Source organism: Piliocolobus tephrosceles, chromosome 1, assembly GCF_002776525.5.
Source record: "Piliocolobus tephrosceles isolate RC106 chromosome 1, ASM277652v3, whole genome shotgun sequence".
NCBI classification, from domain to species: Eukaryota; Metazoa; Chordata; class Mammalia; order Primates; family Cercopithecidae; genus Piliocolobus; species Piliocolobus tephrosceles.
Window position 1 is genome coordinate 110013383 of NC_045434.1, and position 23116 is coordinate 110036498.

The 23116-nt window shown below is 36.3% G+C and overlaps 1 protein-coding gene across 7 annotated transcripts in view; it reads right to left on the reverse strand.

The window, feature by feature from the left end:
- The window catches only part of CEPT1 (choline/ethanolamine phosphotransferase 1), a 45958-nt gene that overhangs the window by 21044 nt on the left and 1798 nt on the right, over positions 1 to 23116 (reverse strand). For all 7 annotated transcript variants that reach the window (XM_023232532.2, XM_023232529.2, XM_023232530.2 and 4 more), the window contains exons 2-4: positions 16202 to 16613; positions 4393 to 4540; positions 2645 to 2786 (exon numbers count right to left, since the gene is read on the reverse strand). In XM_023232532.2, the coding sequence (XP_023088300.1) occupies positions 2645 to 2786; positions 4393 to 4540; positions 16202 to 16540 (629 nt within the window). In that variant the 5' untranslated portion in view covers positions 16541 to 16613. The remainder of the gene's footprint in view (positions 1 to 2644; positions 2787 to 4392; positions 4541 to 16201; positions 16614 to 23116) is intronic.

The following is a 23116-nucleotide window of genomic DNA, read 5'->3' on the forward strand; positions in this document are numbered from 1 at the left end:
AAAATAAGATTCCTAAGATACTTAAAGTTGCTTTCACTTATCTCTAGAAAAGAGTAAGAAAATGCAAGGGATTTTAAAAAATTTCTTTACTCAAACTACATTTCAGAGCTGACCTTGTTCCCTCCTTATTAAGCAAAATAAATTTTGACTTTCTCCTCCATGTATACAAACTTTGATAAGTCTTTAGGGATATCTACATGTATTCTATAGATTCTATGTATCTATATGTATATCTCTATTCTATATGCCTCCATTACATTGTTATTTTGAATGGCTCCCTAATGTAGAGCACTTAGCCTATATTTCTTTTTTTTTTTTGAGAAAGGTTCTTGCTCTGTTGCCTCTTGCTCTGTTGCCCAGGCTGGATAGAGGGCAGTGGTGTAATCTCAGCTCACTGCAACCTCTGCTTCCAGGGCACAAGTGATCCTCCCACAGGCAAGCGCCACCATGCTTGGCTAATTTTTAAAAAAATTTTTTGTAGAGACCAGGTCTATACTGCTCAGGCTGGTCTTGAAATCCTGGGATCAAGTGATCCTCTTTCCTCTGACTCCCAGAATGCTGGAATTAAAGGCATGAGCCACTGTGCCTGGCCATAGCACATTTCTATGAACATTATAGCCTGCTTTTAACTTAAAAAACAAATTTGGTGCTGCTTTAAAGCAAATGTAGAATTTCTGAAAATTGGATACAATTTCCCAAATTAAAACCAATCCCTTGTAATACTAATACTTAAGCTCATATATTAAATTCAAACTATCTAGTGTTTCCCTGTCCCCACACCCCCACCCTAGCCTTGCAAGCATTCTAGTGTCAGTGGCAGAGTTTCCTCCTATTTAATGCCTCTGCCTTTTACCCTAGAATTCCTTTGGTCCTAAATCTTTGGCTATTGTTCTATAAATCATTCCTTCTCTTTTTATTCATTATCTTCAATCTCTTACCTAGCAGATTTCTTCTGAATGCTCAAAATTTTCTCATAAAAATACAAGACCCTCCTTCCTTTGAGCCCATATTCTCTGCTCTAACCAATGCTTCTCTCCTTCACATCACAGTCACACATTTTATAAGTAACCTTATATAATGTGTAATAAATAGTAGTCTATTTATTCATTCCATTCACTTCTTATCCCCTATGGTCTGGCTTCTACTCCACCATTACACAGAAATTACTATGAATAGCTTACACTGCCAAATTCAATGTACACTTTTCTGTCCTCATTTTGAGTCTTGGCAGCATTTAGCAATGTTCTTTTGTGAAATGCATCCTTCTGGCTTTACATTCCAGTACGCCTCCTACTACTCTGGCTGTTCAATAAATTTCATGGGCTTCTTTCTAAGCTTGCTCTCTAAGTTTTCTCCTGTTCTCATTTTATTTGGATGTCTAAAATTCCTCACATATGTTTCTGGGTAGACTGTTCTCTTTAAATAGGTTCCTCTTCCTGTAGTGCCTTTTTCTACTTTCATCCAGCCACCCAAGGAAGGGAACTAGGAGTCATTTCAGTCTCTGCCCTCTCATTCATTCCCCACATCCAAATATATATTGTGTCCTATAGTTTCTACCTCTTAAGTCTCTCTCCAATTTATTCCTTGCTCTGCAATAGCACTGCCATTGTGTTCATGCATGCTTCATCACTCTCATTAATCATGCTGATGCTTCCTCTAACGGGTCTCCTTGCTTCTGTGACAGCCTACTACAATTTACCCTCTGCCTTACTGCCAGACTGATCTTTCTAAAAGGCACTTCTGTCATTTCCCTGCTTTAGGTCCTGCAAAAGGTCCCTGCAGATTCAGGATAAAAGCTCATATTTCTCGGCAGAGCACAGAAGGACCTTGATTTTCTGGATCTTCTCCAGCCTTATCTCCTGCCACTCCCCTACAGGCAGGCATCTTATCATCCAACCATATGGAGCTGTTTACAGTTCTCTAAATACACACTTCATCACAGGATAACATCATGAGGGAAATTCAAAGACTGGAAGACAGAAAGCTGTGATATCAAATCACTACTAAAAACACTATTTACTCTTCTCCTACTTCCATGGTTAATTTTCTTTCCTTCCTTCAATTCCCACACCATATGGTTGATGCTGTATTATTCGAAAGGGAAAGAGAATACATTAGGGTTGACTGATAAATAAGCTTTCAAAATAGGTATTGAAAGTGAACTGTGAGATAATAACCAATGAAACACAAACTATGTGAAATCCAGATATTATAAATTCTGCCATTTTTGAAAATAGTAGAAACACTAAAAATTAAGATTGGATTAGGGTACCGCTCTCAGAAACCATCTTCTTTTTCCTGGAAACGCATTTTTATATGTCAAAATAAAAATGGAATTAAGGTAAATAATGGTGGGGAAAAAAGTGAATTTTTCTGTGGGAAAGACAACGATGAGGGGCTACTGCTTTTTGTATTGCTTTTAAAATACTGGCTGGGAGGTTCTGATATCTCCTTTTAAAAAGGTATAAAAGAGGGGCATATGCAGAGACTATTAGGAAATAGCTATAATAATGAAGCTTAAAATTCTTTTAAATTTATTAAACTAACTTAGTGATTTGATCAATTTCTAATACTCAAATACTTATAAGGCAACATTCTCCATATGTGAAAGAGAAAACAAGAATTACCATTAAGTATTACTTACATTCCAAATCGCAATGTTCCAGAAACATACGTTTGCCAGTGTGCACAATAGAACATAAATGTCCCAGCAAAACAACAAAAAAACATCCAATCAGGGTTTGTCCCCAGCTGCACTGCGATACAAGTTCCAAGAACCACAAAAACTGCAGAAGAAAGATCACAATGAAAACCAAATAATATGAATAGCAAACAAGGGAGCTGGAAATGATTTTAGATGAGACAAAAACATATGTTGTAAACGCACTATCTTCTCTCAGTAATCTATGGTAACAGAAAAGTAGGATATAATCTGTTACATAATCTCTTACCCCATAATTTCAATCTTTCTTTTTTTTTTTTTTTTTTTAACCAAATCACTTAGTGGAGGCAAAGTTCTTGAAGGCAACTAAAATAACTTCAGCATTTCTTTGGGCACTTTCCTGACTGAGACACACCAGTACTAACGATCAGCAAAACATTACAAGGCAGACAGCCAAAAAGAAAGAAAAACAAATGGGCTATATAATCCCCAGATGGACCTACTTACTTGCTTCAGATTGATAACTGTCTTTTTTTTTTAAACAGATATTGTTATGGGTGACATACATAGAAAAAGACTTCCTGTAAAACTCTAGAACTCAAACTACAACACAAAAATGACTGCAATTTAAAATAAATAATAGGAAGCCTGCCATCTTGCAGTCAGCTGGTTGTTACCTTTCAAGACAGCCAACTACCATTTATTCAACAGAAGTTCTGAGTATTTCTTGATTTGATTCTTAAAAAATTGTATGAGCTTAGTTGCTTCTCATCCTCTACTAAATAAGCTGCTGTTGGGATACAATGAAGCGATGATTTTGACATGCACCTATACCTGCAAATCTGGATTCAGGAGTTAAAACTATAAGGGGTTTTTGTTTGTTTCTTTTTAAATATTTTAAGTGCCATGCCAAACAAGAAAATAATTGAGGAACTAAATAAAATAAAAATAAAAGAGGGGAGGGATGAGTTCCTGTCAGAAAGACTAGTTGCAAAACTGTCATTTAGTTTCTAAGTGTCTTTTTCCCCTCTAAAAACATAATAAACTATTATTTTAAAAACTTGCAAAACAGTGCAAATAAAGAGATATCACTTATAATCCAAATAGAGTAACTCAGTTATTGCTAGCACTTTAGTATTTCTTTTAAAAATTGTATATGAGGTGTAATACATGCCATACATATAAATGATTACTATAGTTAAACAAATTAACCTATCCATCATGTCCCATAGTTATCTTTTTTCTCCAGTGGTAAAAGCACCTAAAATGTACTCTCTTAGCAAATTTCCAGTACACAATGCATTATTAACGATACTCCTAATTTGTCAGTCTTTAAGCTTCTCATGACATAGTTATAATCCAAGTCTATTAACGTAATTCTGAATGTCTATATAACATTCACTTAAATATACAAAGACCACAAATTACTTAACTAGTCTCCCATCATCGTACTCTCATTTAGTTCATAATAGTTTTGATGATGACAATTATGCCCCAAGCTTTTAAAAACAAAAGATGCCAAAACAATATTTGGGGCTAAAAATAACACGCAGAAATTAACTTAATTTCTAAATTTCCTAACACTACCAATAATGAACAAATATTAACTAGGTTCATAAAATTTAATACAAAATTACTTATTTCCATGACTAAACATATATTCTAACACTGTTTATCGCATTGGTTTAATCATTGTTAATAATCAACAACATTAAAAAAATCAACAATACCTGTTGATAGTGAATCACAGCCATGATCAAAAAGTTCTCCCAGAGGAGAACTACTATTGGTTCTTCTTGCCTGTTTCCCATCAATAGCATCCAAAGACTGGTAAATGAAAAGGCCACAGGCACAAGCAATATATGCCCACAGAGGTGCCTGTGAAATAAGAAAGGCAAGAATATTCAGACACACAGTTACCATGTTTGACTAATACATTTTTACCTGCAGATTGGAAAGCTAGTTGGAAGCTATGGGAGAGAAGATCCAAGTGCTACATAATGAAGAACTCACTGAAACAATCAGAATTGTAAAAGAATTAAATTTCCTGCATTTAGAGGTGTTCAAGCAGATGCTAGATAACAACTTACCAGGGAGATTACAGAAATCCCATAAGAGATTGGACTAGGTGTCTTCCATAAGATTCTTCTCAATGTTTAGATTAGAAGGGTCAATTACTGAATTTTTTCCAAAACCGTACTCTTCAAAATGTTTGCAGGTATTACATGAAAAATGCCATGCTAAGCTCATATGGGAAACACACTGGGTTAAACACTAAACAATGTTAAATGGATTTCTTTACTATAGGACTTCCTCCAGTCCTTAATATTGCTAATACATCCTGTGCATATTCAAGAGGGGGACATAATGTGCTGCCATTTTCCAAATTTGAGTTTGTAACATTTTTAAACATATCTCTTCAATGGGGCATAAAATAACACTAGTGCATGATATCCAGTGCACAGAGTGCTCAGAATACTATTTTTCAAATCCACAGTCACATTTTCAAGGAATGGCTTCTTTTTTCCCAAACAGAAACTGAACTGCTGGTATTGAATTAATTAATTAATTAATTAGAGACGGAGTCTTGCTCTGTCACCCAGGCTGGAGTGTAGTGGTGCAGTCTTGGCTTATCACAATCTCCGCCTCCTGGGTTCAAGAGATTCTCCTGCCTCACCCTCCCTAGTAGCTGGATTATAGGCATGTGCCACGAGGCCCGGCTAATTTTTTATTTCATTATTTTTTTTAGTAGAGACGGGGTTTTGCCATGTTGGCCAGGCTGATCTCGAACTCCTGACCTCAAGTGATCCACCTGCCTCAGCCTCCCAAAGTTTTGGGATTATAGGTGTGAGCCACTGCACCTGGCCTGGTATTGAATTTAAATGTTGTATATTCAAAAAGAAGAGGTCCTATTTGTCTTATCCTTGAGAATGTAGAAGAGTATATGGTATCACTTTTCATTACTTTCCCCTTTCCAGGTTATAAAATATTTTTTATAATCACAAGGTATTTTACTGTATATTGGTTATCAAGTTACACTGTGAATATTAAACACTCAGAGATGCAAATAACATTCAGTATATTCTGCACTGCAAAGGAGTTTCTGATAGAGATATATTTAGATCTCTCCGACAGAGACCAGTTTTTAAAACCTAAGAATCTTTTCACAAACCTTTTTTGAGTTCTGTTAAGACACTGAGATTATCCAAAGGACCTAGTACATACCTCCACTAAGCCAGCGTTATAAACCCCGAAAGCAATAAATGTGGTTATGGAACCATACTTTACATGCAAGCACACTGAACTAAGTAATTAATCCTGTATGACTAAGAACTCTGTCTTCTGGACTTTGGGTCTACTGCTTCTTGCTCCTAAAGGAATCCAGTAATTCTCTAGAGCTGCACTACCTTGTACAGCAACCATCAGTCATCTGTGACTACTTGAAATTAATTAATATTAAAGAATATTAAAAATTCAGTTCCTCAGTTACACTAGGTACATTCTGAATGCTCAATAGCCATGCGTGGCTATGGCTACTATACTGGACCTCAGACATAGAACATGCCCATCATCAGAAAATTCTGCTGAATACCTCTGCTTTAGGGGACAAGAAATCTAGGGGCTTGTTGGGGTCCAAGCTTAAGATTTTAATGGTGCAAATTGTTGCTCAGGAACAAAGATAACTAGTATATACACAATCCTAGGAAACAGTAAAATAACAATCACAGACATAGGAAGTTTTCCTGACTTTGGATTTTCCTTTCTTCCTGTGAATCTGCACAATGATACACTAATATTTATATACTTCTTCCTTACATTATTTTATACTTTTCAGAAGTATTTTAAGAAGAAAGCCTTCTAATTCAGGAATAAATATGATCCCAGTTGCTGTAAGACCCTGGGGGAGATACTGAATGAATGAAGGAACTCACGCATCAGTCAGAACTCATTATGCCCTGATAAGTGTATGGGAAAGAACTGACATAAACAAATAATCTTATCACAATGTAGCAATTAACCAACTTATAAAATCTTGCAGAGATGTTATGTAAGTCAACTCAGGTAAAAAATTCCAAGAAACATACGGTTTTACTAAACTTTTGAAACAGAAATGAAGATTTTACACACACACAAATATATGCACATGCTAGTACAAGAGTAATGTTTTTCTTGTTCTGGGAGGATACATCAAAAAAACCATTAAATGTTACCCCACTTTCAGCACTGGACAGATCATCTAAACTAAGTTTGTCCAAGCTGTGGCACGTGGGCTGCACGCAGCCAAGGACAGCTTTGAATGCAGCCCAACATAAATTTGTAAAGTTTCTTAAAACACTAAGATTTTTTTTTTTTCCCGCTCATCAGCTATTGTTAGTGTTTTATGTGTGGCCCAAGATAATTCTTCTTCCAGTGTGGTTCAGGGAAGCCAAAAGATTAGACACCCCTGATTTAAACAGAAGACCAACAAAGTAACATTGAACTTACACTGCACTATAGACCAAATGAACCTAACAGACATTTACAGAACATTTCATTCCATAGCTGCAGAATACACATTCTTCTCATCAGCACATGAAACATTCTCCAGGACAAACCACGTGTGAGGCTACAAAACAAGTCTCAACAAATTTTTAAATATTTGTGTTGGGGTCATTTCAAGTGTCTTTTGAGACTACAACGGAATAAAACTAGAAATCAAAAACAAGAGGAACTTTGCAAACTGTACAAATACATGAAAATTAACCATCATGCTCCTGAATGACCAATGAATCTATGAAGAAATTAAGAAGTAAAACATTTCTTGAAAAAAATAAAAACAGAAGCACAAAATACCAAAACCTACGAGACACAGCAAAAGAAGTACTAAGAGGAAAGAATAAAGCAAAATAAATGCCCACATCAAAAAAGTAGAAAGATTTCAATTAAACAACATAATAATGCACCTCAAAGAACCAGAAAAGCAAGAACAAATCAAATTCAAAATTAGAAGATCAGAGCGAAATGAAATAGAATATATATACATACACATATATGTGTATATGTGTGTATATATGTACATGAATATCTGGTCAGGTATGGTGGCTCACGCCTGTAATCCCAGCACTTTGGGAGGCAGAGGTGGGCGGATCACCCGAGGTAGGGAGTTCGAGACCAGCATGACCAACATGATGAAACCCCGTCTCTACTAAAAATACAAAATTAGCCGGGTGTGGTAGCGCATGCCTGTAATTTCAGCTACTGGGGAGGCTGAGGCAGGAGAATCGCCTCCCGGGTGAGGAGGAGGCTGCAGTGCCATTGCACTCCAGCCTGGACAACAAGAGTAAAACTCTGTCTCAAAAAAAAAAAAAAAAAAACCCAAAAAAGGTGAATATATGTGTCATATATATGTATATATACATATATGACACACATGACATGTGCCTCATTTATATTGTGTGTATATATATATACACACACACAAATGATAAACAAAATGAAAAGTTGGTTTTTCAAAAAGAAATAAAATTGACCAACTATTAGCTATGATTAACCAAGAAAAAGAGAGAGAAGACCCAAATAAATAAAATTAGAGACAAAAAAAGAGGCATTACAACTGATACCACAGAAATATAAAACATCATTAGAGGTTGTCATGAACAACTATATGCCAAGAAACTGGAAAACCTAGAGGAAGGAGATACACTTTTAGACACGTATAACCTATAAAGATTGAACTAAAAGAAATAGAAAACCTTAACAGACTAATAACAAATAACAAGATTGAATAAATATTAAAATGTTTTCCAACAAAGAAAAACTCAGGACCAAATGCCTTTACTGCTGAATTCTACCAAACTTCTAAAGAACTACACCAATTCTTCTGAAACTATTCCAAAATATTGGAGAGAAAATTCTTCCTAATTCATTCTATGAAACCAGCATTACCCTGATATCAAAAGTAGACAAGGATGCAATAAAAGAAAAAAACTACAAGCCAGTATTACTGATAAACACAGATACAAAAATCCTCAAGAAACTACTAGCAAACCAAATCCAACGGCACATTAAAAAGATTATTCACCTTGATGAAGTGGGATTTAACTCAGGGATGTAAGGATGGTACAACGTATGCAAATCAATAAATGTGACACATCACATCAACAGAACGAAGAACTCAATAGGCTCAGAAAAAGCATTTGATAAAACTCAACATCTCTTCAAGATAAAACATCACCACAAATTATGCATATAAGAAACATACCTCAACACAACAAGGACCATATATGACATGCCAACAGCTAACATCATACTGAATGGGGAAATGGTCAAAGCTTTTCCTCTAAGAATTAGAACCAGACAAGGATGCCCACTTTCCACAATCAACATAGTACTGGAAGTCCCAGCCAGAGTAATTAAACAAGAGAAAGAAACAAAGGGCATTCACATTAGAAAAGAGGAAGTCAAAACTGTCCCTCTTTGCAGATGACATGACCTTATATATGGGAAAACTTAAAGACTACATCAAAAAACGCATAGAATTGTTAAATTCAGTAAATATGCAAGATACAACATCAACATACAAAAGCAGTAGCATTTCCATACACCAATAACAAACTAGCTGGAAAAAAATCAAGAAGGTAACTCCATTAACAACAGCTCAATACAATACAATACAATACAACACAATACTTGGGAATAAATTTAACCAAGGAGTTGAAAGATATCTACAATGAAAACTACTAAGCACTAATGAAAGAAACTGAAGAGGACACACACAAAATGAAAAGACATCCCATGTCCATGAATTAATATTGTCAAAATGGCCATACTACCCAAAGCAATCTATAGATTCAACACTAATCCCTATCAAAATACCAATAACATTCTTCACAGAAACAGAAAAAAAAATTCTAAAATGTGTATGGAATCACAAAAACCCCAGAATAACCAAAACAATCTAGAGCAAAAAGAACAAAGCTGGAGGCATCACACTACTTGACTTCAAAATATAATAAAAAGCTATAGTAATCACAACAGCATGGTATTGGTATAAAAAGACATACAGACCCAGAGAAATGAGAATCCAGAAATAAATCTACGTATTTACAGCCAACTGATTTTTGACAAAGATGCCAGGAACATATAGTGGGGAAAGGATAAATAAATGGTGCTGGAAAAATTGAATATCCACATGCAGAAAAATGAAACTAGACTCCTATCTCTCACTATATTCAAAAATCAACTCAAATGGATTAAAGACATAAATGTAAGACCTAGTAGTATAAAACTACTAGAAAAAACACAGGGGAAATGCTTCAGTACATCAGTCTAGGCAAAGATTTTATGGCTAAGATCTCAAAAGCACAGGCAAGAAAAATTAAAGTAGACACAGCAGGGCACAGTGGCTCACAACTGTAATTCTAGCACTCTGGGAAGCGAAGGCAGGTGGATCATCTGAGGTCAGGCATTCAAGACTAGCCTGACCAACCCCATCTCTATTAAAAATACAAAATTATCCAGGTGTGGCGGTGTATGCCTGTAATCCCAGCTACTTGGGAAGTTGAGGCAGGAGAACCACTTGAACCTGGCAGGCGGAGGTTGCAGTGAGCTGAGATCATTGCACTCCAGCCTGGGCAACAAGTGTGAAACTCTGTCTCAAAAACAAAAACAAAACCAAAACCTAAAGTAGACAAACGAGACTATAACAAACTAAAAAGCTTCTCCATATCAATCAATAGAGTGAAGAGTGAACCTGTGGAATGGGAGTTAAGTATGTGCAAATTATACATCTGGCAAGGGATATTACCTTGAATATACAAAGAACTCAACAGCAAAAAAGCTAATCATCCAATCAAAAAACGAGCAAATGATCTGAACAAATATTTCTCAAAAAAGACATAAAAATGCCAACAAATATATGAAAAAATGCTCAACATCATTAATAATCAGGGAAATCCAAATCAAATCTGCGATGAGGTATTATCTTACCTTAGTTACAAAGGTTATCATAAAAAAATAAAATTAACAGATCCTGGTGAGGATGCAGAGAAAAGGGAGCTCTTTCTTATACACTGATGGCAAGAATGTAAATTAATATAGCCACTATGGAAAATAGTATGGAGATTTCTCAAGAAACTAAGATTTACCATACGATCCAGCAATCCTACTACTGGATATTGATCCAAAGGAAGGGTAATCAGGGTATCAAAGAGGTATCTGCACCCCCATGTTTATTACAGCACTATTTACAATAACCAAGATATAGAATCAACTTAAACATCTATTAACAAAGGAATGAATAAAGAATGTGGTAAATATACACAATGGAATACTATTCAGCCATAAAGAAAAATGAAATCCTGTTATTCCCAGCAACACAGATGAGCCTGGAAGACATCATATTAAGTGAAATAAATCTAGCACAGAAAGATAAATACCGCAAGTTCTTATACGCAGGAGCGAAAAAAAAAAAAAAAAAAGCTCACAGAAGTAAAGGGAAGAATTGTGGTTACAAGAGGAGGCTGGGACGGGTAAGGAGGAGGGGAGGAGAGGATAGGGACAGGTTGTTTAACAGACGCAAAGTTACAGCTATGTAGGAGGAATAAGTTCTAGTGCTCTACAGCAATGTAGGCTGAACATAGCTAACAATAATGTACTGCATATTTTCAAAAAGCAAGAAGAGAGGATCTGGAATATTAACACAAAGAAAAAAATGTTTGAGGTGATAGATATAATTACCCTGATCTGATCATTATACACTGTATATGTGTTTTAAAATATAACACAGTATCTCATATATAATTATTATGTGTCAACTAAAAGGAAAAAAATACTCCTAAGATTTTGGCGGGCATATATATGGGCAGGTACAATATGAGTTTTATTACTATTTCAAACATACAAAAAGTTTTAAAAATATGATGAACACCCTTGAGAAACCTCTCAGCCTAAAAAGCATAATTGAAGCAGCATGAACAGCTCTCTCCAATCCATCATGCAATCTCCCACTAAAAGTACCCACTAACCTGAATTTAGTCTTTATCATTCCCATGTTTGCCTTTAGACTTGATTACATATATATGCGATCCTAAACAATAAAGGCTTATTTTGCATATTTTAAAAAATTTCTAAATGGTGTACTGTGTGTTCCGCATGTTGCTTTTTCTATTCAATAAAATTTAGGGTGTGATTTGTCACACAAAAACACTGTTAAACTTTATTACATTCGAGGAGAGGGCTTAGGGTGAGGCATAGGAAGGAAAGGCAGATAGGGAAGATTTTACTTTCTGTTTTATGCCACTCTTTGAATTTTTCTAACTATATAATTATTTTCCCCTTCACTTTTCAATGTCAACATAAGTTAACTGGACAGTGAAATTACAGGCAATGTGCCATTTTAATTTTCTTTTCACTTTTCTATGCCAAAAAAAAATCTAACAAGTTATTTTTTAGTGAGGTGAATCAAAAGCATTAAAACTAGCAATATAAAAACAAAAACAAATGAGCATTTAAACAACTTACGATATTTCAAAAAGTTATATTAAAACTTGACAGAACTCTTTTTGGTGATGGCATTTCTGGTTTTTAAGGGTATAATACAGGTTAACACCAACTTCCTTTATCTGTCTTTTGTGATGAGGACTAAACCATTGATTTTTACCTTGCCCAAATTTGTATCTAAGGGGTCTGGGGAGTCATGCCCTACAAATCATAAATTCTCATCAGATGGGTTTTATTTAACCCTATATATCTTGATTTACTTTCCAACCTGACTCTGGAATAACATTACAAGACAAGGAAGAAAATCAAAATATTTTACCCCAAAACATGTTTCTTGGTCATATTTTGATATGGCCCTGCAAAGCTGTTCTTTATAGGGGGAAATTTGCATCTGTAAAGAACCTCTATTAAAATAGCTAGATCTTTTTCCTCCAGATCGTCCCAATCCTAAAGAGATTAACTAAGATCTGAAAGGGAAACGTTTGTTATCTATTGTCTCTAAGGACAGTCACTATAAGACTTCAAAAGAACTTTGGTCTCTACAATCTTTATCTTAACCTGAATATTCCCTTTCTATCAATCCCAGATCTTTGGACAAACTCAGCCAGAAAATGTTTAAACTCAACTACAGCCTGAAAGCCCTTCCACTCTGAGTTGTCCCACCTTTCTGGACCAAACCAATGTATTTCTTAAATGTATTTGATTGATGTCTCATGCCTCTCTAAAACGTACAATACCAAGCTGGCTGGGTGCAGTGGCACACACCTGTAATCCCAACATTCGGGGAGGCCAAGGCGCGTGGATTACAAGAACAAAAGATTGAGATCATTCTGGCCAACATGGTGAAAACCTGCCTCTGCTAAAAATACAAAAATTAGCTGGGTGTGGCAGCACGCGCCTGTAGTTCTGTATTCGGGAGGCTGAGGCAGGAGAATAGCTTGAACTAGGGAGGTGGAGGTTGCAGCGAACTGAGATTGAGCCACTGCACTCCAGCCTGGCGACAGAGCGAGACTCCGTCTCAAAAAAACAAACAAACAAAAAAAAAACCCAAGCTGTGCTCCAACTACCTTGGGCACATTCTCAGGACCTCCTGAGGGCTGTGTCACAGGCCATGGTCACTCATATTTGGCTCAGAATAAATCTCTTCAAATATTTTACAGAGTCCGGCTCTTTTTGTGGATGGTGGCAAGGTGAACACAAGTATATATGTACCAAGTTACAAGAGAAATTCCAAATTAACTTCTGACACTAAAACTAAAGCTACTAGCTAATGAAGTTTAAATACTGAGTAATGAACAGATCAAGGGGAAATTTTGGCTCTCCATATAAAAAGAGAGAAGTCTGTATTTCTACCTTAAGAATGTGAAAAATAAAGACTAACTTATTTTCTTATCTACTAGGAAGATTGCTTTTTCTAAGAAAAGAAACAAACTGAGCTTAAACTATTATAATAATGACCTTCCTTTCTACCAGAAAGATTGGTGTCTAAAACTCTAATACATTAAAAAAAATTAGTAACATAAAAAATAAATGGAAGTTCGTAGTACTATACAAGTAGACATGAAACTTAATGATCATCCACTGGCATAAGGCCCAAAAGAATCAGAGATATAACGAAAGAGAATTTCCCTGGGTGATAAAATTTATGAAATTCTCTGACTCCAACATGATGATTAAGAAAAATATAAAAGAAATAAGGACTTAGATGAATTTGTGACTGGACATATTATGTATTATTAGAGGAAATCACGAATGGGAAGGTGACTGTGGAAGAACAGATTATATACCTAATCCTTCTGATCAATGAAACAACCACCATCTACTATTTTGAACATTATATGCTAGTTACTCTGAATGTATGATCGTCATACTACAAAATAAGATTTAAAGAAGGTGACTTAGAGAATTTACATATCTTACTGAAGATCACAGAGATAATAACAGCTTGTCACAGAAAACAACCAAGACTTATTTCAATGAATTCTGCTTTGAGCCTAATAAGGATAACTACCTTGTAGCTGAAGATGCATCCAGGTATCTCCACTGTAGGACATTACCTTCCTTTGCAGAGAAACAAACAGTAGCTCAGTTATACCCCGCCTTGATTCCTCCTAGCAGCAATTGTGAACCATTACAACTAGTGAAAAGAATAGCTTCCATTCTGGAAGTCTTCCTAAAGATTTAACTAATTCCTGGGTTAGTCATATATTCCAAATCACTTAAGAACAGAGGCCAAGAAAAAGTATTATAGGGGAACACATTATCTGATATACTCTGGGGTGTTCAATAAATGACTATCAGTGGCTGAACTATCCTTAAACCTGCTCTCACTCCTTGATCCCCATCCTAGAACTAGTTTAGTACTGGAGGTCTTCCACTGGAATCAACCCACCTCCCTGTTGTTCTACTGTATCTCTAATGATTTGTGTGATTTGGACCAAACTCTTCTGGCAGTGGCAGTCAAATTCTCAGATAAGCCTCAAGTGAAACAATTTAAAGGATATGTGATAAAGAATCCAAGGACACATTTAAATAATGCACTGGTTTGTATTGGTTGCTCACTATAATCCCAGCACTTTGGGAGGCCAAGGTTGGCGGATCACCTGAGGTCAGGAGTTCCAGACCAGCCTGACCAGCAAGGTGAAACCCCATCTCTACTACAAATAAAAAAATTAGCTAGGCGTGGTGGTGTGGGCCTGTGATCCCAGTTACTTAGGAGGCTGAGGCGGGAGAATTGCTTAAACCCCCGAGGAGGAAATTGCAGTGAGCCAACACAGCGCCACTGCACTCCAGCCTGGGTGACAGACGGAGACCCTGTCTCAAAAAAAAAAAAAAAAAAAGATGAGAAAGACGAGGAGAAACCAGATTTTACATCTATAAAATCTGTATGGACTGTATTTGTAAAAGAGGAACTAAGGGTGATGGGAAACGAAAACCTGGAAAATGACAGAAATCACATGTTCTGTGGGTAACTGTGACCCTCAATAGCCATTCACTTTAATGACTTTTAATTTAACCTACGGCAACAGACAAATTGATGAAAACAGAAAAGAACAGAGGGTTGAATGGTGGTAATTTTATCTCAAAGGACAAATAATCTAGAAGATTACTTAAAAAAATTACTTCAAGCTTAAAACAAGGTAAGGAACATTGTGGCCATTATCGTCTCATTTAGCTCAGTCACTCTGACATGTTTAGTTAGAATTACCTTCTGTTGTCTTGAATTACCAGAAACTGATCAGTCTAACTAATACAGGCAGAACAAATGCTTGTAATTCTCTCATCTACCTAACTAGCTTAGTTCATGTTTTGGTAAGGACATTTTAAAACCAAAGAAATAAATATCAATTATCTATTCTGAGAAAGAGTTCTAGTTTTGGTTTCAAGTAATGAGTACAGAGGGTAATAGAGGGTAACAGTAGAAGAGAGGCTTGGATGTGAGAAGGCCTGTGAGTCTTTGTAAGCAATAGCATGCATCCTTTCTTAATGGTAGCCAGAGCAAGATATGGAATAGGAAATACATTATATTGACTTTTTCTTACACTTCCTTTGTCACAATTGTTAGAATAATGAGCCATATACCTGAAGTCCATCAGGCATACATGTTTAAAGGAAGAGAGAAACGTAATTTAAAACTTCTCATGAGAATGGAAAAAAAACCTTTTGATAAGGCTAGTTTACAGTCATGCCATACTAAACACCAGAGACTTTTCTCAGTTTTTTTTTTTTTTTTGCTAAGACTTTATTCTACCATTTAAAAGAATGAAAAACTTTTTTGTAAAAAATTGAGATTTAGTGACTTTAAAGGGAACATTTTACATATTAATCCCTGCTAACATTAATTTAACTACTAGGATCACAGTCTACCCTTTGCTTCTGGTTTCTAATAAGCAAGTGTGTAGGTTGTACTTATAAGCTTTATCACAGTGTGTGTGATATTTTAAAATAGTCGACAGATAGCTGTCAGATTACTTCATCTTTGGTTAAAATGACCCCAAGATCCCAATTACAATGTTTTTGGTATACAGCAAATACTGAGATCTGTTAAGAAACTCTTACCTGCTCTGTAGCTGTAGGGCAGTAGAAGACTAATAAAATAGTTGTACAGATGTTTATCGACAGTCCAATGATGGTGATGAGATTTGGGGCAATCCAGGAGGGAACTCTTCTAACGAGCCATTCCCAATACCCTTGCATTAAGGGCTCAAGCAGGGACCGTCCAGCACTTTGATATCTGTGTTCTTCTAGCCGCTTTAGTTGGTGCCTTGACAATGGTGGTGTTGGTAACTGAAACAATTTATTTAATACACATCCTGTAGTACTCATATGCCCGAAGCCCACTGGGGACTCCGGGTGAGAATCTCCACATCTTTTCCTTGTTGATCGATGCCCACTCATGGATCTTGTTTTTTTTTTAATATTTAAAGACAGTAATTTACTTCTTTTGTAGGATTTTGTGGCTGGTGCTTACCTAAAAAAAATAAAAATAAAAATAAAAAATACACTTGTCAGCCACTATTTACATCTTATGCCAATATTAACAAATAAGGAAACAAAAAAATCCAATTGTCAATAAAGTAGTAAGTATCAAACAGGACCAGAAAAGTAGGGACCTGATTTTGGTTCTAGTTCTTATTGAAAGTGTATAACCTCAACTTTAAGCAAAAAACAGTAAGAGCCTTTAATAGTAGTACACTTCCTATTATCCGATAGCTTGTCTGACTTTGAAGCTCATATTCTTTTTCGATCTCACACAGTTTTCAGTTGTATAATGCAACAAATGTTAGAAATCATCTCATCATTACACATATACGGAAACTGAGGTCTCAAGGCTAGCAAATCAGTATTAGTATCAGAGGAATGACTTGAATGAGTCTTAAACTAGATTTTTATTTAATGGTAATATCTAACATTTGTCGGGCATGCCCTTCATATTACAAAACTTAAGCACTTTTTATATACTAACTCCTTTAATCCTCATAACCACCCTAGAAGGCAAGGACTATTAATTATCCCCATTTTTACAGAAAAATAAACTAAGGCTCAGTGAGGCTAATTAACTTGTTGAAATCACACAGCTGGACGTAGTAGTCAAACAAACACAAGGCTTTCTGTTTAAACTAAACCAAGTAGTATTCAAACAAACACAGGGTTTCTGTTTAAACTAAACCAAAACATAAAACTTCTTATCGGTAAAAACGAATATAGATGGTATTCTCGGTGGAGATAAACAATGAAAAAAATTAACTTTAAGAGAGTATATATGTATTAGCAGAGTGTCCTGATGAACTGAAGAAGTACAAGGAAAAAAAGTAAAAGTGGGTCAAGTGATGACTGCTGATAAAGGACCTTGAGTTTAATCCCTGAAGTATTTGTATTTCATTTAGAAAAGATTAGAGATAACAATTATAAGTAATCAGGTAGCATGAGGAAATACAAGAGTATTTTCAAGATGAATCAGAATGGAGAAAATAGTGAGAACAATTAAAAATTAGTAACTACAGTGACCTCAATGGTTTGAAGTGGTGAGGGCCTATAGTAGGATAGTAAAAATGAAAATATGAAAGACAGTCAAACCTGTAAGTAATTTCTATTTAGATGGAAGACTCAGCAGAAGGTACTTAAGAATTAGATATGAGAGGTGAGGAAACAAGAAAAAAAGAGTCAACTGCTAGAGATTACTGGTACTGTTGTCAAAAGGGCAAGCTGGAAAAGAAAATCAGTTTGTTATTTTTTGACTTTTAGGGTGCAGGGGGTGAAAGGGAACTAGGGACGAGGGTAGGAAGGGAATATATATATATACATGTGACTTTTAAGTAGAGATGTTTTAGACCAAATCGAAAAACTGGAGTTTTGGTAAGAGTGAAAAGTTCAGGTCATCAACTTAAAAGCTAGTCTGGTTAAAAACTAGGAAGTAGAAAAGTTCTCAAAGGGATTAAGCATGGAAAGAAAAAAATGAATAAAGAACCTTGTGAGAAACTTACCATAGTTAGGAGAAGGAGGAACAGAGACCATAAGATTATTTAAAAAAGAAAGAAAGAAAGAATCTTAATAGAACAAAAAGATTAGTGGCATAGGTATACTTTGATCTTCTGGCTGGAAACTATCCATAAAGCAAGATCAAAGTCCCAGAAATGGTATGGGTTTAGGACATCTCAACAATGGATCTACTATCAAAACATGCTCAGTTGTCCCTTTTAACTATTTTTGCTGGTTTATTCTGCCTTTGCAGGGTGGTCCTGAGAGCGGCAGGTTCCCCTCTGTCTGGGGTGGAGGGGAGGCAGCACATAGTCCCTGGAATGCAGTGAAGCCAGGCCAAGGCCCAGAGGCAGCTGTGGTAGACTGGAGCATGGTGCTCCTGCTGCCCAGGATGGAAGGCACTGAACTGAGACCGGACCATAGCTAGAGGACTATGAACCCAGGCCACATGTGCATTCTGGGAAGTGGGCCACAGGGTCACATGCCACAAAACATGTAATGTAGGCACTCAGCTCATGAGTAACCACATGGACAAGTAGGTACTGGCCAGGGGGACACTCACCCCACAGCCTAGTAGGGACATGTGAACACAATATTGGTGTCACATACAGACCAGAACTTTTTTCGTATATCCCCATAAATACCAAATTCCAAAATTTCAATATTACTAATGACCTAAGGTGAATGACCTCTGTAAATCACGTATCTCAATATTTGGTTTAGAAAATAGTCGTTATAGTCAAGTTAATGCCCTTAAATAAATTTTCAAAAATCTCAAGAGACTCATCAGTGTCACAATTTAACCGACTGAGGTGCCCTGAAATAAAAATATTTAATATTTCGCTGGGCAGGGTGGCTCACGTCTGTAATCCCAGCACTTTGGGAGGCTGAGGCAGGCGGATCACCTGAGGTCAGGAGTTCAAGACCAGCCTGGCCAACATGGTGAAATCCCGTCTCTACTAAAAATACAAAAATTAGCCGGGTGTGGTGGCAGGCACCTGTAATCCCAGCTACTCAGAAGGCTGAGGCAGGAGAATTGCTTGACCCCGGGAGGTGGGGGTTGCAGTGAGCCGAGATCGCACTACTGCATTCCAGCCTGAGCGACAAAGTGAGACTTGTCTTAAAACAAACAAACAAACAATAAAACCCAAAAAATTAATATTTCAAATCAAGGAGAAAAATCAAAGCTAATTCCTTACATTTTGAGGAATTCTTTCACACAAGTGCATCACAAAGTTACTGATTAAAACTGTTTTAAAGTAATGTTTATATAATATTAAATAACTGGTGACCAGATTACTTTAGATCAAATGAAAGATCAATAACCACCAATACACTTAGCTTCATAGTAGCCAAATTTTCTATAGTCAAGCAATGATATATTTTTGTATTTGGTAAACGACAGCTCTTATGGAATTCCACTTGAAATGGGAATTAAAAATTTAGTCAATTCCATTTGTATTTTACTGTTGCAGTATTCTATTCTCTTACTGTAAAAAAAGAAAAGAAAAAAAAAGATAAGTGCTAGCCTGCTTTTGGCATTGAATAGCTATAAGCAACTGATCCTAACGGTTTTAACTTTGAGCATTTGGCAGGACTAGTTGATAAATGGATACTTTCCCTCTCAGTTGTCCCCCTCTGCGACCTAGATGGTTTTTTAACCTTCTATTTCTCTTTTACAAAAATCTACATTTTGACAAACCTTTCCAGATCTAGCCACTGTATAAATTTATATATGAAAAGAGGCAATGAGTTTTTGAAAGTTTTCTTTGCCAACATTGCAGCAACAATGTCTCTGTGAAGCTATTAACAACAACACTGCAAATATAAATTCAGATACATGTAGTCTCTTACCTACAGATGGCTACTTTACTTTCAACATATACATACAGATACAGAGTTTGCAGTCACTACTACAGGTTCATCTCCACTCTTCCTTCTGTCATATCTGAGATCCAGGGTCTTTGACCATGAAAACCATTACAGACAAAAACAGGAACTTCTGAATTTTAGCAAATTAAAAGCAAGCATATCTCAATGGAGCTGCATAGGATAGGTAGGTGGCTACAATAGGAAGATCAGGGCAATGTGGCGAGAAAGGAAAAACGGATGTGGGATGGGAATACACGAAGGAAGGAGAATATTAAAAAATTATTCTATGTTGGGAACGGTGGCTCATTGCCTGTAATCCCAGCACTCCGGAAGGTTGAGGCAGGTGGATCGCCTGAGCTCAGGAGTTTAAGACCAGCCTGGAAAACATGGCAAAACCACATCTATACAAAAAAATTAGCTTGGCATGCTGGCCTGTGCCTGCAGTCCCAGCTACTTGGGAGGCTGAGTTGGAAGGATTGCTTGACTCCTGGGGGTTGAGGCTGCAGTGAGCCATGATCATGCCACTGTACTACAGCCTGGGCAACAGAGCAAAATCATGTCTCAAAAACAAACAAAAAAACCCAAAAGTTTTTCTAGCCAGCTGTAATTTTTATATGGAGTCAGGCCTATGACCAAAAGGATGAGCAGAAAATGTCCTTTTCTTACCACAGTATAAGTAAAAAAAGAAAAAAAAAAGTAAGAAATTAAAATTATTGCTGGTTAGCTCAGAAACCTAGCCACCAGTCTTAATAGTTTTTATAAGAAAATAGATTACAAGTTTCCAATACACTCAGCCAACATATAAATGCAGTGAATGAGGCTGACATGATCCCATCTCCTATGTCCAGTGGGAAAATAAATAAAAACTAGTAAACAAGCAAATAAAAAAATTACACACTGTGATAGGCACAATGAGGAAAACAAAGTGCCAAGCTAGAAAATAGCTGGGGGTACACATTTTAAATAGGGTGAAGTCTTCAAGTAGCTTTTATACCAAGCTCAGAGGAAAAGAAGGAGCCAGACATTTTAGGAGAGCAGGAGGAAGAATAATCCAAGAAAATGGAACACACCCTGAGATAGTAAAGAGTTTGTCTTGCTCAGGTACAAGAGAGATCACCACGGATGGACAGGAATAAACCAGATGGAAGAATGGGATAAAATGAAGTCTGGAGAATTAATGCAGAGTTGTGATTTTTACTTGGATGTAATGGAAAGCAACTGACGTGCTTATAAAGAAAACTGTAACTTTAGAATACAGCCAAAATTATTTGTTCACTGAGGATACGTTTTCATATATTATAAGAGCAAAAGTGAATATTTTAAACTGTATAAAATTCCCATCAGCTGTAATGCTGTAAGTCAGTTCATAATAATACTGTCACAGTCCTATAGCTATTGTAGCCTTTGCACTTATAATCAGTAACTCCCCTCCTCTGTTAAAATCTGGCTCCAGTGCTCTGCTCCCTTTAAAGCACTCATCACACTTTGAACTATTTTTGTTTGATTTTTTTTTTTTTTTTTGGTCTTTCTCCCACACTGTTTTGTATACTCCACAAGTGCATGGGCCAAGCCTGTCTTGTTAACATTCTTTTCCCACAAGCTCATACCATACTTAGCACTAAGTAGATAATCAATACTTATTTTAATCTAATTTAATTTAATTTCTTTGAGACAGGATCTCGCTCTGTAGCACAGGCTGGAGGCAGTACCGCGATCTTGGCTTACTGCAACCTCCTCTTCCTGGGTTCAAGCAATTCTTGTGTTTCAGCCACAGAGTAGCTAGGATTACGGGCATGTGCCACCACACCCTACTAGTAGGTAACCAGTACTTACTGAACAATTAACAAATATTACTTGTCTAGTATTTAATAAACACTTAGTTGTTCCAGACTCTGAGGAAACAAAAAGACTGAAATATACCATTCCATACATTTAAGAAGCTCAAAAGGGGGAGGGTGGGGTTTCACAAACGGCTAAATTATGAATGCTATCAACAAACTGTTTTGTAAGTCCAGAGGAGAACTAGGAAAACACATACGGTCTGACAAAGAATTTTCTTTGTGCAAGCTAAATATTTATGCGGAAAATCCAAAAAAGGTAGAAAAGTATAATCAGAGATATTTAATTAATACCTTTACTAAAAAAGTCTATCATGCACAATGGCTGCATTTGTATCAGCTGAGGATAATGGCATACTGGCTACATTATTCCTGTGTGGACTTTAGCATGGGGAACGGCTGACAAGTACCATATTGAAAAAAAAAAAAACAAAACACAAAACTCTACCTTCTGAGCAGTGCATAAGGTAAGCTTACACAATATACAACCTGTTGTGTGAAATTCCAGAATGTCCATCCCTGCCATGTCTAAGGGTACCAAGTTTTGATCTGTACTGATTCAGCAGTATGTTTACAGTCTTTTCACAGGTAATTGGCTACCTAAAGAAAAACACTCATGGCAACACTAGCAGAAAGGAAGGGCAAATTATAAAGAACAAGGAAAGAAAGGAGGGGAAAAAAAGGAAAAGAAAACTAATAGGATCACAGGATTAAGTTCAGCATTATTTAACAAGTGATACATAGAGCAAGTTTACAAAAACAAAAGCCTTTTCAGCAGACTCGGAAGCAAAAACAGGGCTGTGTAACATAATTTAGATCTAGCGTTTTGCTGAAGTGAAATCTTGCACTCCTTAAAAGAGGAAATAGCTTTCTTCCCCCTTAAAAAACACACACACACAACACAAAAATTAGCAAAAGCTTGGCATTTTATAGGTTATTTTTCTAGTCTCTTAAAAAAATAACACAGCATAACCCTCGAAAAGAACATCACCTTTAGCCAGCTTAAAAAACAAATCTGCAGCCTAGAAAACAAAGAAATTGTGCAATAAAATGTAATTGGTGTTAATACAAGGTAGATTTACCTAATTTATTTCTTAGAAGTGTTGGAAAGACAAGTTGTGCAGGGGGCTTTAACTAGTTTTTCTCAGCATAAAACTAACAGGCAAATAAATACTTTTAGAACTTCAATCTTGAATTTTATGTGAATGGCAAATGGCTCTAAATTAGTAATGCTCTAAATGCCCTTACCAAAGTCTAACTTGTGTTATAAGTCGTTCAACTCAAC